At 42.8% G+C, this 14,459-nt stretch overlaps 2 protein-coding genes across 2 annotated transcripts; both read right to left on the reverse strand.

The window, feature by feature from the left end:
- Window positions 1-1,457: 1,457 nt before the first annotated feature.
- LOC147629772 (microbial Terpene synthase-like protein 13) lies at window positions 1,458-2,567 on the reverse strand. Its single transcript, XM_086810988.1, has one exon. It carries the CDS (start codon window positions 2,565-2,567, stop codon window positions 1,458-1,460), a length of 1,110 nt encoding a protein of 369 aa, XP_086667114.1.
- A 10,241-nt stretch (window positions 2,568-12,808) lies between these two features.
- On the reverse strand, window positions 12,809-13,918 carry LOC147629773 (microbial Terpene synthase-like protein 13). The gene has a single exon (XM_086810989.1). The coding sequence runs from the start codon at window positions 13,916-13,918 to the stop codon at window positions 12,809-12,811; it is 1,110 nt and encodes a 369-aa protein (XP_086667115.1).
- Between the last annotated feature and the right edge of the window lie 541 nt (window positions 13,919-14,459).

A 14,459-nucleotide genomic window follows, 5' to 3' on the forward strand; every position in this document is an offset into this window, starting at 1 on the left:
CTTCTTGTGGCCCTCGCATACTATCTTCTTCATAGATTTTGAGTATCGAGCCTCAAGTTGCGGCCCGCATAATGGACATCCATTATACCCTGACACTGAAAGCCCTATAGAACATCAAAAAAGATTGTATAGCAGGTAAGTTTGGATGATAATTGTGACTTAATATGTTAACAAGCTACAGTATTACTTGAGCACTCTCCATAGCCAGGCCAATCATGCATAGTCCACATAAGTATTCCTCTCAATGTTAGTGCACGTTGTCCAAACCTCTTGGAAATATCATGAACTTCAATGCCCTCCCATAGAACACGAAGCTCCTCAACTAAAGGGACTAAATACACATCCATGTTCTTCACCTTGTACTTTCCAGGAACTATCAAAGACAATAAAAGATGTCCTTTTTTTATCGCTAGCCATGGTGGAAGATTATAGTTAACTAGACAAACAGGCCATGTACTCCATGATGAACTTCATAGACCAAATGGATTCACTTCATCCATGGCTAGTCCGAGTCGAATATGGCGAGCCTCCTCCTGAAAGGCTACCCACTTCTCTTCAATGTGCTTCCATGCAGGGGAATCTATTGGCACATGCATAACACCATCCGTGGACCTAGTGTTTACAGTGCCAAGTTATCAATCCTGCAATGGATTTACACTTGAACATTGTTTTAATCCGAGGGATCATGGGAAAGTGTCGTAAAACTTTTGCTGGTACCCTTTCTCCTTGCACATTTTGTCTATATCTCGATGTACCATAATGTGGACATTGTAATGCGTTGTTATATTCTTGTCGATAAAGAATACAATCATTTGGACAAGCATGGTGTGTGTTGTAGTCCATGCAAATCGCGTGCAACATTGCTTTTGCTCGACTACGGTCCACTGGCATCTCATTATCTTCTGGAAATATTTGATGTTTCAATAAGAAGTGAAAAAGAAAACTCAAAAGAAAGCCCATCCTAGCAAGGGGACTTTTCCCTACCCATGGATGCTCTTCAGAGCAACAGAACACTTCTCCTTAGTAGAAGATCTCTCTACCCAACTAACCTCCTCCTGGCTAACTATACAAGGAACAAATCCAAGCAACCTATCTTCATTAATCCATCTCTCATTACATACATCCTCTCACGACGACGGCCAATGGTAGAACCAAAGAAAGAAATTCAGCAGATACCTAGCCATTTGATCAAGGTTTGTGAGCAAAACAACAAAGATCCAAAAAAGAGGAAATAGCATCCTTATATATCTTAATTTTAAGTGAGGAGAAGAAAACTTTAGAGTCAACAACAGAAATGCATTTTTGGATAAAATCCTTGCTTTATTAGCTTTAGCGAGTGCAGCTTTAGTTAAAACATGCCTTGCATTAGCCCACCCATTGCTAAAATTGATAAGGGGACGTCTCATTATTAATGAGAGCAGCTTACTGCAAAGCCAAATAGATCTGAGAAGAATCATTCAGTTGAATAGGCAACTTCTTTTTCTTAAGATGGAGGAGAGGCCACCTGCTCTGCAGCACAGCGGAAGCACGACGCCTTGTGGGGAGCAGGTGTGCGAGTAGCGGGCTGTCTGGTAAGACCATTTCACGTTGCCTGCCATTAATAGTCCCAGCCCCCGCAGGTAGGCTTCCACTCCAGGCTTCTCTACGAGGCTTGACTTCTGGGCCTCGGCCATCAGCTGCGCACTCAGCTTGTCCACCTCCTCCACCATGCGCACAGCCTCCCACACCGCGTCCGCAAAAGTGAACCCTGGCGCGGCCTCGCGTGCCCGGAAGATCACAGATGGCAGGTTGAAGTAGTCCCCATGGCTCACCTCAGCTTCAAAAGAGAACAGATCATTGTACAGCGCTACATGATCCACCACTGCGTCGTGCAGCTGCAGCAGCAGCTCGCTTTCTAGCGTCTCCTCGTCCAGCTCGATGTGGAGGCCGTATTCCAGCAGGATGAGGCATGACGGAACTAACGAAGCGGGCCGGCGTATCACTTTGACGTACTCGTCGACACCTGGAACGCGCCCAGTGCTCCGGAATCGAGCTTGGATCATGTTGGCATCAACGTAGCGTCTGGTGGCCTGCAGGAAGCGAGACTGCATTTTGAGAGGCATGTCTCTGGAGATGTCCTTCCAGATGTCATGCAGGGCAGCAAGCCCTTTTTGGATATTGCGGGTTTCCGAGACTGCTTCTACGGTGCTGTCCGCAGCAGCTGAGAGGTGAAGATCGAGGGTTTGGCCAGCAAAGCATGCGAGGATGAGGTTGCGGCGTGGTTGCCAGACATGATCAGTGGCACAGCCACGAATAGAGAGATTGTCATCATCGGTGTCAGTGAGGAAGAACCAGCTCACCAACTTGGTGATCGGAACTAACCGCTGCGCTGCGCATTGGGCATAGCTGACGCTGCAGAAGAAAGGAAGCAAGCAGTCACGAAGGAACTGGGCAGCTTCAGGGGAAGCGGGCGCCGCAGTGGCCAGGATCCAGGGGTCGCACTCCGCTTTGATGATCTCGTACTCGGGATGCAGCATGGGCTGGAAAGAGCAGGCAGGGACCCAGTCGTATGTTTCGCTAGGCTCCATAGAGAATGAATGCTATGAAGTGAACTTGAACTGGTGATATTTTGAGAGGCTACAGAAGATGATGATGATGTGTAGAGAGGCGAGTAAATTATGTGTGTGAGAAGGCTACCGATGATGCCCTTCTTTTTAATAAGCGGTCGGGTCGATCACCATCAATAATTAGGTCGGCTCACGACTCCTTTTTCACATCATCGTGTCTCTTCTCTCTCGAAAGTCTGTCTTTTTTTAAGGAATTTTCGAAGAAAATTCACTGACTCCCATTCTAATTAGGTGGGCTCACGACTCCTCCTCCACATCATCGTGTCTCTTCTCTCGAAAGTCTATGTTTTTTAGAATTTTCGAAGAAAATTCACTGACTCAACGTTTTTTTTCTTTTCTTTTTTCCAAGGAAACTTCTAAACACAGAGTGCTGAGAAGCCTGAGATTCTTACTTGCATCATATGGCCACCCCGTGCGAATTACAATGTGCTGAATTGTTGTTAACACTCTGGTTTCCAAGGAATGGGTTGTCTTCTTGGACAACATGATTTGGATTTCTCTTTTGTGCCATGTAAGCTCAATGGAGGTATAAAATATTTACTTGGCTTATCAAGTCTTATATTTGAGCCACAAAATAATCGACTCAAGGCCCATTTATGATTTTTTTTAAAAAAAATACTTAAAATTTCCTTGAAACTACTTGAGAGCGCTTGTGGAGGAAGCATTTGCCTATCGTAAAAGTTTTGGAAAAAAAAATATTTTTAAACTTACTAAAATAGTATAAAAATATATTAATAACCTTATCTTCAAGGAGACTTGTATAAAACGCGCGTCTTTTATTGATAAAAGGTACATGGCTTATATTCATATAGTTAGTTTTTTTAATTGCATTTGTAGAGCTCAAAATACTATTTAAGGTATTTTGAACGTAAACTTTTAAAATTATAACTTTCTTACAAATAATCACGACGATGAAGAACTATGTTTTTAAAATTTTTTACACTTGATACATATTTTTTCCACTAATATCTTATGTTGAGAGTATTTCCTCGCTAGGAATTTCTTTGAGACAATATCATAGAAAAGAAATGAATTTTTTCTAAAACTCTTAAAAAGCTACAAAAGTAATCTTACAAGACTAATATAAATTTGAGTTTGAGTATCTTTTATGTATACATTAATCCTTAGTAGTACTCATTTCTTGCCCAAATCATGGACTAAATATTTTTGCTACTATGAAATGCCCTTGTTTGGTATTAGGGTCCCTAGGACTAGACGACTCTTAGGAAATGAGCTAGTTTAATTAATTAGGACTTTTTGGGTAATTAGAGCCTAGTTATGAAAAAAGGGTTAGGACAAGATGTTCACGTTCTTTTTTTCCACTGGTGGATAAGCTTAGGTGATTATCCTTTTTTTATTGCATTTTAGAGAGAAAGAAAGAGAGGGTGCTTCAAATTTGCTTCTTTGTGTAGAGTTTCTAGAGAGAAATAATAGTTTGAAGATTGCGTTGCTTCTAAATTAACCAGAAGAAGAAGAAGAACTGACAAAATTCTCATCACATCAAGCACCACATAAGATAGAGAAGCTTGATAACTGCATAGTGAGAATGCGAGAAGAGGAGGAAACAAGTGAGAGAAAGACAAAGGAAACAAGTGAGAGAAAGAGAAAGGAAAGTGGTAATTTAATAGTGTCTCCTCCATAACAAATACACCAGTTGTTCCAGCCAACTATAGTACCCTCACTACAACATTTCACGACTCCTTCTCCACATCATCATCGTGTCTCTTCTCTCGAAAGTCAATGTGTTTTAGAATTTTCAAAGAAAATTCATTGACTCAACGTTTTTTTTTTTGGGAATTTTCAAGGAAACTTAGAAGCCTCTAAACACATAGTACAGTTTGCTATGCTGAGAAGCCTGAGACTCTTGCTTGCGAATTACAATCAACGCTGAATTATTTTTAACACTTTGGTTTCCAAGGAATTGGGTGTCTTCTTGGACACTTGCTCAAGTCTCTCTCTCTTCTTAATTCTAAAGAGAGGAGTGCAAACAATAATCCATCTACAAGCAATTGAAATTCATTGTCATTTTAACGTGAAAAATTCCCCTTGTGGCCTCCCCTCTCTCTCCTCTCACACTCAGCTTTGTAATGTCAATTGTTACGTTCAAACAATTTCCTCGGTAAGAAATCCAAAATAGCCAGCCCACACTAAAAGGATAGATTCAATAAAGGCGACACTTTTGAAAGATTTTTTTAAAGTAGGCTATATACTTAGTCGAGTGTATGCATTAGTCACCGTTGTAATGCCATTTCGGGACACAATATGTCCTAATATCTTGGCCGGGCTTACCATGAATTTGCATTTCTCAAAGTTTAGACATATGCAATAAAGGTGGCACTTTTGAAAGATTTTTTTTCAAGTGACTATATGCTTAACGCACTTAGTTCAGTGTATGCACAAGGCATCCATGAAGTTTTCAAGAAAAACCCTTAGGTATTCCTTGAAAGCATGACACATCAATCTTTGAAAAGTTACATGAGCATTAGTCAAGCCAAAAGGCATAACCTTGTAAGCAAATGCTTCCCACTCAATGGTGAATGATGTCTTGTGCCAATCTACAGGGTGTATTGAGACATGGCTATCGCAGGAAAAAGCATCTAAAAAGCTATATTCTGCCTTACCTACTACTCATTTGAGCACATGATCTATGAGAGGGAGAGGGTAGATGCATTGACCTTTCTCAAGTTCTCGCAAAGAAAAAGTTTGCCATTCTTTTTGGGTACAACTACAATGGGAGACACCGATTCAGTATGCTCAATTTCAATAATCAAATTTGTATCTATGAGCTTATTAAGCTCCCCTTTGATCTTTTCTATGAAGGTTTGGCTATACACATAAGGCCCTTTGTTTGGACACTCCCTTCACATCCTTGTGTTACGTAGCTCATAGCAGCTATAGGAGGCTCGAGCCCATCCACAGGAGCGTGGACGGCAAGCGAGCTAGGGTTCAGGAGTGAGGGTGCATGGGATAGAGATCCATGGGCAGCTGGGCATGTGTGGGCAGGAAGACCCTTATACATTCTCGACAATGGGGATCCTATCCCCATTCTCTCTCAAGCTGGATGGTGATCCATAGCCTCGTCTCCTCCTCCACAAGTGTCGTTTCCACACCAGTTACGTGAGTATAACATTGGTATCAGAGCGAGGTACCAACCCGCGTGAACAGGGGTTGGACCCACCTTAATCATCTGGGGTCCAATCATTGGAAGGACCTTATCTTTTTTTGTGTGTGGAGCAGCACGACAAGGGGGAGAGGAATGATGGAAGCTTGAGTGGAGGAGGAGGAGGAAGGAGGGAGCACGCTCATGCACCTCAACCGCTGCCACCATCTTATCTCTCTCTTACCTGCTCTTAACTGCAACCATACTCGGGGGATAAAAAGGGCACCATACTCTCTCTCTCTCGTTTGCTCTGTACAGCACAATCTACGCGAGAGAGGTGCAGACCTCTTAGGTAGCACCAAGGCTGGCCGGCATACTAAAGAGGGCTGCGTGCGACAACAGTGGGCAAGGCAAGGCGGGCAAGGACAAAAGCAGCTATGCCAAACTCAATAAATGGCAACAACGTCGACGTCAACAAAAATGACGCATACCCCCAGCCAGCGCGAGGATAGTAAACTCATTCATTTGCTTGCTATGGAGGGGCTGCACAGTCGTCAGCCACGAGTCGACGGCCACCCGCAGCTATAATAGCCAGATTCTCTCCATCTTGCACCGCGTCGGTGTTACACCTCCCCACAATAGTGCGTCGTGCCGGGGTGCTCCTTTTCCTCGATATCGACATCGATCGCGTGACCGCACCATAGTGCGCAGGTCGTCCCTTTGGGTACTCTCGCTACAGAGCCTAGGAGCTTGCCCCAACGACACCGCAAAGCTTCACCATGGATTTTGCCAAGTTCAATAGCCTGCACACTCTACGGGATTGGGTGACTACTTTCCATCAACTTGCACTATTTTTATTTATTATTTATCATTCTTTTCTGCATTTATTTCACTATCTACACAAAATATAAATAAAAAGAACAAGACCTAGTAAAATCTAGATTCCAATCATGAGCGAGGGTAGGTCACCAACTGTGTGGTGGTTTAGAGGGTTTCTTTGGGATGCTTTCCTTCGTTTCAGGCCTACCAGGGCCGAACTTGACTGCATGAGTCAAGCTATCTCTTCCCGCTGGATTGAGATAGGATTATTGCCTTTGAGCTTGCGAGAGCCCAAATAGACTCCTGTGTTGACATAGCTCACGACATTGCCTTGTCCGAAGATGACCCCGTAGGTCCATCCTAGCGATGGACGACACTTAATTTGGGGGCCATCAGCCCTCAAAGGCCAATGATGATGAGTATGACCACTCCACCAACAATCTCTTTGACGAGGAGAAATACGGAGTGTATCCTCTGAAACTGATGACATTGATGAGGAAAAGATTGACATCTCTAGGGGGTCCCTTGCTAGGTTATTTGCCTATGCACTAGCCAAAGGACAATTTTACTAGCCTAGTTTGTTCAAGGACATCCAAGGTCAATAAGCATGAGCGCCTCAAGGTTGGAGGTTTACTACAACCATTGGATATTCCTAGAGGGAAATGGGAGAGTATTTCCATGGATTTCATCACTCGTCCAACGCGAATGAATCAAGGAAATGATTCGGTTTGGGTAGTGGTTGACAGATTGACCAAGATGGTCAAGTTTATAGCTATTAAGAAGACGGTCAAAACACCTGAGTTAGCTAGTTTGTTTATCGAGCATCTCTACAAACTATATGGCCTGCCCATAGATATAGTCTCTGATTAAGATAGGAAATTCAATATCCACTTTCGGAGTGAATTCTTCAAAAGTTTAGAAACTACTCTGAGTATGAGTACGACACACCATCCGTAGTTGTCAGACAGAAAAGAGTAACCAAGTGTTCGAAGATATGCTTCGAGCATATGTTAGCAAAAGCCAATCCAATTATGAGGAGTATCTGTCGTATTTAGAGTTTGCTTATAACAGTTCAAAACATTCGGCGTCTAGATTTAGTCCATTCATGTTGATGCATGGTTTCCAGCTGCTGATGCAGTCTCCTATAGCCGTAGGGCTATAGAAGGAGAAGCTACAATCTATCAAGGAGTTCCTTGAAGATATACAAGATATGTTGCACAGATATATATATAATATCTCGTAATAGTCTCTCTCTCTCTCTCTCTCTCTCTCTCTCTCTCTCACACACACACACACACACACACACACACTCAGTCATTCTCTCTTTAACTCTCTCAAACTCTCCTATGCTCTCTAACTCTCTCTATTTCTCTTAAACTAGCCAACTCTCTCTCTCTCTCTCTCTCTCTCTCTCTCTCTCTAACACTCATACACTCTCTACATTTCTCTCTTTAACACTCGTTCCTAATTCCATCAATTTTGCAACCAATGGAGTGGATTAGTATCCCTTAACCTCTAGCTTATTTAACTCCACTAGCAATGGAACCACTCACTTCCCAGCTTGGACATCGATGGAGAGTCGTGGTCTGCATAGGGAGTGAAGCTCGCATAGTTCTTGTTGTATTGAGCACCGAGGAGCTAGCGGTGATGAGTCTGGCTAGGGCACGAAAGCATCCCTAAAGGAGAGTATGAAAGGTCAAGTGGTCCAAGGGGAGGTGGCCCTTCAATATCCACCCAATTCCTAACACTCAAGAGAGCTATGGAAAGAGCAAGCTATGGAGAAGCTTACCCTTCTTTTAGCCTATCGTGCTAATTCGTGTTAGTTCTAGGTCAAGTCCTGCAAGTAAGTACTCTAATGTTATGAGAATATATTTTAAGCTCTCTTAGAAATATTATTCTACCCTCTTAGATAACGTGAAAATGCTTGGATTATCCTTGCATCATGCCAAATAATGTTAATAGCATGGATGATGCCATTATAAAAATTAATATTTTTTTGTAGATTTACGTATGATTGGGTCCTCCAATGTTTGTTATAATTGGTTTGTATGGATGTGTGATTCTTGGGTTGCTTATGCCTGGCAAACATGTGTGTAGTGATGGTTAGAATACTTATGGAATATTTGTTTACCAATTTACTATTAGCTATTTTATAGGTGAAGATAATTTAGAAGATTGAGGAGGATACACATAATTTTATTTGTTGACACACATTTTTGTAAGCAAGATTTGTATCTACATGTGCTAACTTGTGCACATTTTGATTTATGTTGAAAGTTTAAATTTATAACCTTAGACTTGAACTTTAATACTTTTCTAAAGTGTGATATGCTTTAACCCTAACCTTAATTTATGGACACTCTATTTTGAGCTTAAGAGAGTGCTGTGCAAGTAAAAGTATCTTTTTGTATTTTTGGAGGCTATGGGCTACTTTGGAATGAAAAAAAATATGTAAATACTCATGTGAGGGGAGAGACCACACACAAGAGGGAAAAATTGCACCCAATGTTGAGTTGTTTTCATGAGCTAAGTATTTTACATGTAACTTGTGGTTTTTGATGAGTTGATTAGGTTGAATAACATATTTTCTTACAAGTCTCTATTTTCCCATTTCATCTGGTACAGAATAAATCTCAGTTTTGCTTCAAAAAAGTGGCGCTTGCAAAATCGTGAATTTCTGTAGCTTCAGTAGGCAGTTCTGCGATTCGTCTTGATTGGCTTATGTGTGGGGAGTGTAGCTATGTTTGGCTAAAAGGATTTGGGCTAATGTTATGTGTGAAGGGAGAGAGAGATCCTCCACCAGCTAAGGGTACAGAGGCTACTTGAAAAAGAGGTAAAAAATCTAATTATCTACTAATCCTGATTAGCCAAGTAATTAGCAAGATAATGGGCTCATAAACTTGATGGATTCTAGGCTAGGCTCTAATATCATGTTAAATTTGCAGCAATGTGATGAGCTATGGTGGCCTGATACTTCAATAATCTTTTTGACGCTTATTTCGACAATCGTTACTTTTCATTCAAATTCAAAATCTTTCCAGATCTTGCGCTCCCCCGACATTTCAAATTGCCTATCACCGACTACCACACCCTCCACAATTACTTGAGGGAGGATTCCCCTCGAAAAATAAGCATTCGTTCCTATTTTGCAAATCAATATGGAAACCATGGATGACGCCACACCCTAAAATTTTATTGATTTAGAGGAGAAGACACTTTGCCCATGTACTCGCTGCAAATACCAAGTGGCTCGACGTCCACAAATTTGCAATGATCATACAAAAAAATGGAGAATATTTTTGGTGGAGCGATTGGAACATCTAATTAGTGGCAATGCACGCTTCAACAATGACGAACCAGTGGATATCGGGCCTGAACAATGGAGACCAACAAGAGTAGCGGCAAACGAGGTGATCCAACAACCCGAGAAACTTGAGGCGGATTCGGAGCAAATACTAGAACATGACATGGATGACGTGATAAATGCCTTACACGATGGAACAGAAGCTCAATGTTTGGAACACGAAGGGGCAGAAGAAAACACACGACGTGTGGAATACGCTTCCTAAGAAGAGAAACAGCTACACAGGCTTGCTCGTCTTCCACTATATCGTGGAGCACATGTGTCTATTTTACACGCTTGCCTATCCATATTGAACTTGCAATCGATTTTTGGATGGTCTGATACGAGCGTATCAAAATTTTTTGCATAAGTGATGATATCATATGCAATTAGTGAGTTATGTACCTTTATATGCATTTTCTTAGCCTGACTATTTTGTGTAACAGCTTATTGAAACATCAAATATTTCCAGAAGATAATGAGATGCCAGTGGACCGTAGTCGAGCAAAAGCAATGTTGCACGCGATTTGCATGGACTACAACACACACCATGCTTGTCCAAATGATTGTATTCTTTATCGACAAGAATATAACAATGCATTACAATGTCCACATTATGGTACATCGAGATATAGACAAAATGTGCAAGGAGAAAGGGTACCAGCAAAAGTTTTACGACACTTTCCCATGATCCCTCGGATTAAAACAATGTTCAAGTGCAAATCCATTGCAGGATTGATAACTTGGCACTGTAAACACTAGGTCCACGGATGGTGTTATGCATGTGCCAATAGATTCCCCTGCATGGAAGCACATTGAAGAGAAGTGGGTAGCCTTTCAGGAGGAGGCTCGCCATATTCGACTCGGACTAGCCATGGATGAAGTGAATCCATTTGGTCTATGAAGTTCATCATGGAGTACATGGCCTGTTTGTCTAGTTAACTATAATCTTCCACCATGGCTAGCGATAAAAAAAGGACATCTTTTATTGTCTTTGATAGTTTCTGGAAAGTACAAGGTGAAGAACATGGATGTGTATTTAGTCCCTTTAGTTGAGGAGCTTCGTGTTCTATGGGAGGGCATTGAAGTTCATGATATTTCCAAGAGGTTTGGACAACGTGCACTAACATTGAGAGGAATACTTATGTGGACTATGCATGATTGGCCTGGCTATGGAGAGTGCTCAAGTAATACTGTAGCTTGTTAGCATATTAAGTCACAATTATCATCCAAACTTACCTGCTATACAATCTTTTTTGATGTTCTATAGGGCTTTCAGTGTCAGGGTATAATGGATGTCCATTATGCGGGCCGCAACTTGAGGCTCGATACTCAAAATCTATGAAGAAGATAGTATGCGAGGGCCACAAGAAGTATCTCCCAGTGGACCATCCTTTGCATGAGGGATTTATAGGGAGGTCTCCTTGCATATGGTAGAGCAGTGATTGGAGGACCTTATGAGAGCTGGATCCAACCTATACACCTCCAGGAATGAAGCGTCTATCCATTTTCATCAACTTCCATACTAGAATGACCTTTTAGTGAACCATCTTCTTGACCCAATGCACATTTTCAAGAATATAGCCGAGGTGCTTCGAAAAACCATCACAGGAGCAAAGGAGAGCAAGGCACAACGAGATGATTTACAAGAGGTTCAATTCATGCACCACTTATGGGCCCAAAATAGAGCAGATGGAAAGGTGAAGCTACCAAAAGCACCTTGGGTCATGACAAAGGATGAGCAACGGTGTGTAAAGAAGTGCATTCGTGAGTTTCGTACCCCTATAGGATGCATGTATTTCTTGAAGGGAGCATTTACAAAGGACAATGAGCTTAGTGGCTTGAAGAGTCATGATTGGCACATATTCTTGCAATTCATCTTCCTATAGCCATCAAGGATTGCCTCAACGATGACATTAGAGCAACAATTTACAAAATTGGTGCAGTGGTACGTTGGATATCAAGGAAAGAGATTAGTAGAGACACATTGGCTGAGAAATACTTTCCAACAAGTATTTTAACCATTCAATTGCACTTGCTAGTTCATGTGGTTGATGAAATTGTTGTGGCTGGGGTTGTCCATAGCCGATGGATGTTTTTGTTAGAGAGATTTATGAAGAAACTTAAAGGATTTGTTCGTCAAAGAGCTCGTCCCTGAAGGTAGTATGGCAGTGGGATGCCTTGTTCAAGAATCATTTGTATATATAACTCAATTTCTTAGTACGTCTGATCCCGATATGCCAAGATTATGGACACAAGAAGAAGATGATTGACTAGTTGGGGAAGAACCACAAGGGAAGGGCCTTGTGAGCAACCTATCTTCATTAATTCATGTGCTATGTTACATGTACTTTGAATTACCCCCTAGGCACCACACCGCCCTTTAAAAATTTGAATAGCTAACCCTCTAGAAGTGAAAAAGAAAACTCAAAAGAAAGCCCATCCTAGCAAGGGGACTTTTCCCTACCCATGGATGCTCTTCAGAGCAACAGAACACTTCTCCTTAGTAGAAGATCTCTCTACCCAACTAACCTCCTCCTGGCTAACTATACAAGGAACAAATCCAAGCAACCTATCTTCATTAATCCATCTCTCATTACATACATCCTCTCACGACGATGGCCAATGGTAGAACCAAAGAAAGAAATTCAGCAGATACCTAGCCATTTGATCAAGGTTTGTGAGCAAAACAACAAAGATCCAAAAAAGAGGAAATAGCATCCTTATATATCTTAATTTTAAGTGAGGAGAAGAAAACTTTAGAGTCAACAACAAAAATGCATTTTTGGATAAAATCCTTGCTTTATTAGCTTTAGCGAGTGCAGCTTTAGTTAAAACATGCCTTGCATTAGCCCACCCATTGCTAAAATTGATAAGGGGACGTCTCATTATTAATGAGAGCAGCTTACTGCAAAGCCAAATAGATCTGAGAAGAATCATTCAGTTGAATAGGCAACTTCTTTTTCTTAAGATGGAGGAGAGGCCACCTGCTCTGCAGCACAGCGGAAGCACGACGCCTTGTGGGGAGCAGGTGTGCGAGTAGCGGGCTGTCTGGTAAGACCATTTCACGTTGCCTGCCATTAATAGTCCCAGCCCCCGCAGGTAGGCTTCCACTCCAGGCTTCTCTACGAGGCTTGACTTCTGGGCCTCGGCCATCAGCTGCGCACTCAGCTTGTCCACCTCCTCCACCATGCGCACAGCCTCCCACACCGCGTCCGCAAAAGTGAACCCTGGCGCGGCCTCGCGTGCCCGGAAGATCACAGATGGCAGGTTGAAGTAGTCCCCATGGCTCACCTCAGCTTCAAAAGAGAACAGATCATTGTACAGCGCTACATGATCCACCACTGCGTCGTGCAGCTGCAGCAGCAGCTCGCTTTCTAGCGTCTCCTCGTCCAGCTCGATGTGGAGGCCGTATTCCAGCAGGATGAGGCATGACGGAACTAACGAAGCGGGCCGGCGTATCACTTTGACGTACTCGTCGACACCTGGAACGCGCCCAGTGCTCCGGAATCGAGCTTGGATCATGTTGGCATCAACGTAGCGTCTGGTGGCCTGCAGGAAGCGAGACTGCATTTTGAGAGGCATGTCTCTGGAGATGTCCTTCCAGATGTCATGCAGGGCAGCAAGCCCTTTTTGGATATTGCGGGTTTCCGAGACTGCTTCTACGGTGCTGTCCGCAGCAGCTGAGAGGTGAAGATCGAGGGTTTGGCCAGCAAAGCATGCGAGGATGAGGTTGCGGCGTGGTTGCCAGACATGATCAGTGGCACAGCCACGAATAGAGAGATTGTCATCATCGGTGTCAGTGAGGAAGAACCAGCTCACCAACTTGGTGATCGGAACTAACCGCTGCGCTGCGCATTGGGCATAGCTGACGCTGCAGAAGAAAGGAAGCAAGCAGTCACGAAGGAACTGGGCAGCTTCAGGGGAAGCGGGCGCCGCAGTGGCCAGGATCCAGGGGTCGCACTCCGCTTTGATGATCTCGTACTCGGGATGCAGCATGGGCTGGAAAGAGCAGGCAGGGACCCAGTCGTATGTTTCGCTAGGCTCCATAGAGAATGAATGCTATGAAGTGGAACTTGAACTGGTGATATTTTGAGAGGCTACAGAAGATGATGATGATGTGTAGAGAGGCGAGTAAATTATGTGTGTGAGAAGGCTACCGATGATGCCCTTCTTTTTAATAAGCGGTCGGGTCGATCACCATCAATAATTAGGTCGGCTCACGACTCCTTTTTCACATCATCGTGTCTCTTCTCTCTCGAAAGTCTGTCTTTTTTTAAGGAATTTTCGAAGAAAATTCACTGACTCCCATTCTAATTAGGTGGGCTCACGACTCCTCCTCCACATCATCGTGTCTCTTCTCTCGAAAGTCTATGTTTTTTAGAATTTTCGAAGAAAATTCACTGACTCAACGTTTTTTTTCTTTTCTTTTTTCCAAGGAAACTTCTAAACACAGAGTGCTGAGAAGCCTGAGATTCTTACTTGCATCATATGGCCACCCCGTGCGAATTACAATGTGCTGAATTGTTGTTAACACTCTGGTTTCCAAGGAATGGGTTGTCTTCTTGGACAACATGATTTGGATTTCTCT

The sequence above is a fragment of the Cibotium barometz genome, chromosome 17 (genome assembly GCF_041138505.1).
Source record: "Cibotium barometz isolate CiBa-2024 chromosome 17, ASM4113850v1, whole genome shotgun sequence".
Lineage (NCBI taxonomy): Eukaryota > Viridiplantae > Streptophyta > Polypodiopsida > Cyatheales > Cibotiaceae > Cibotium > Cibotium barometz.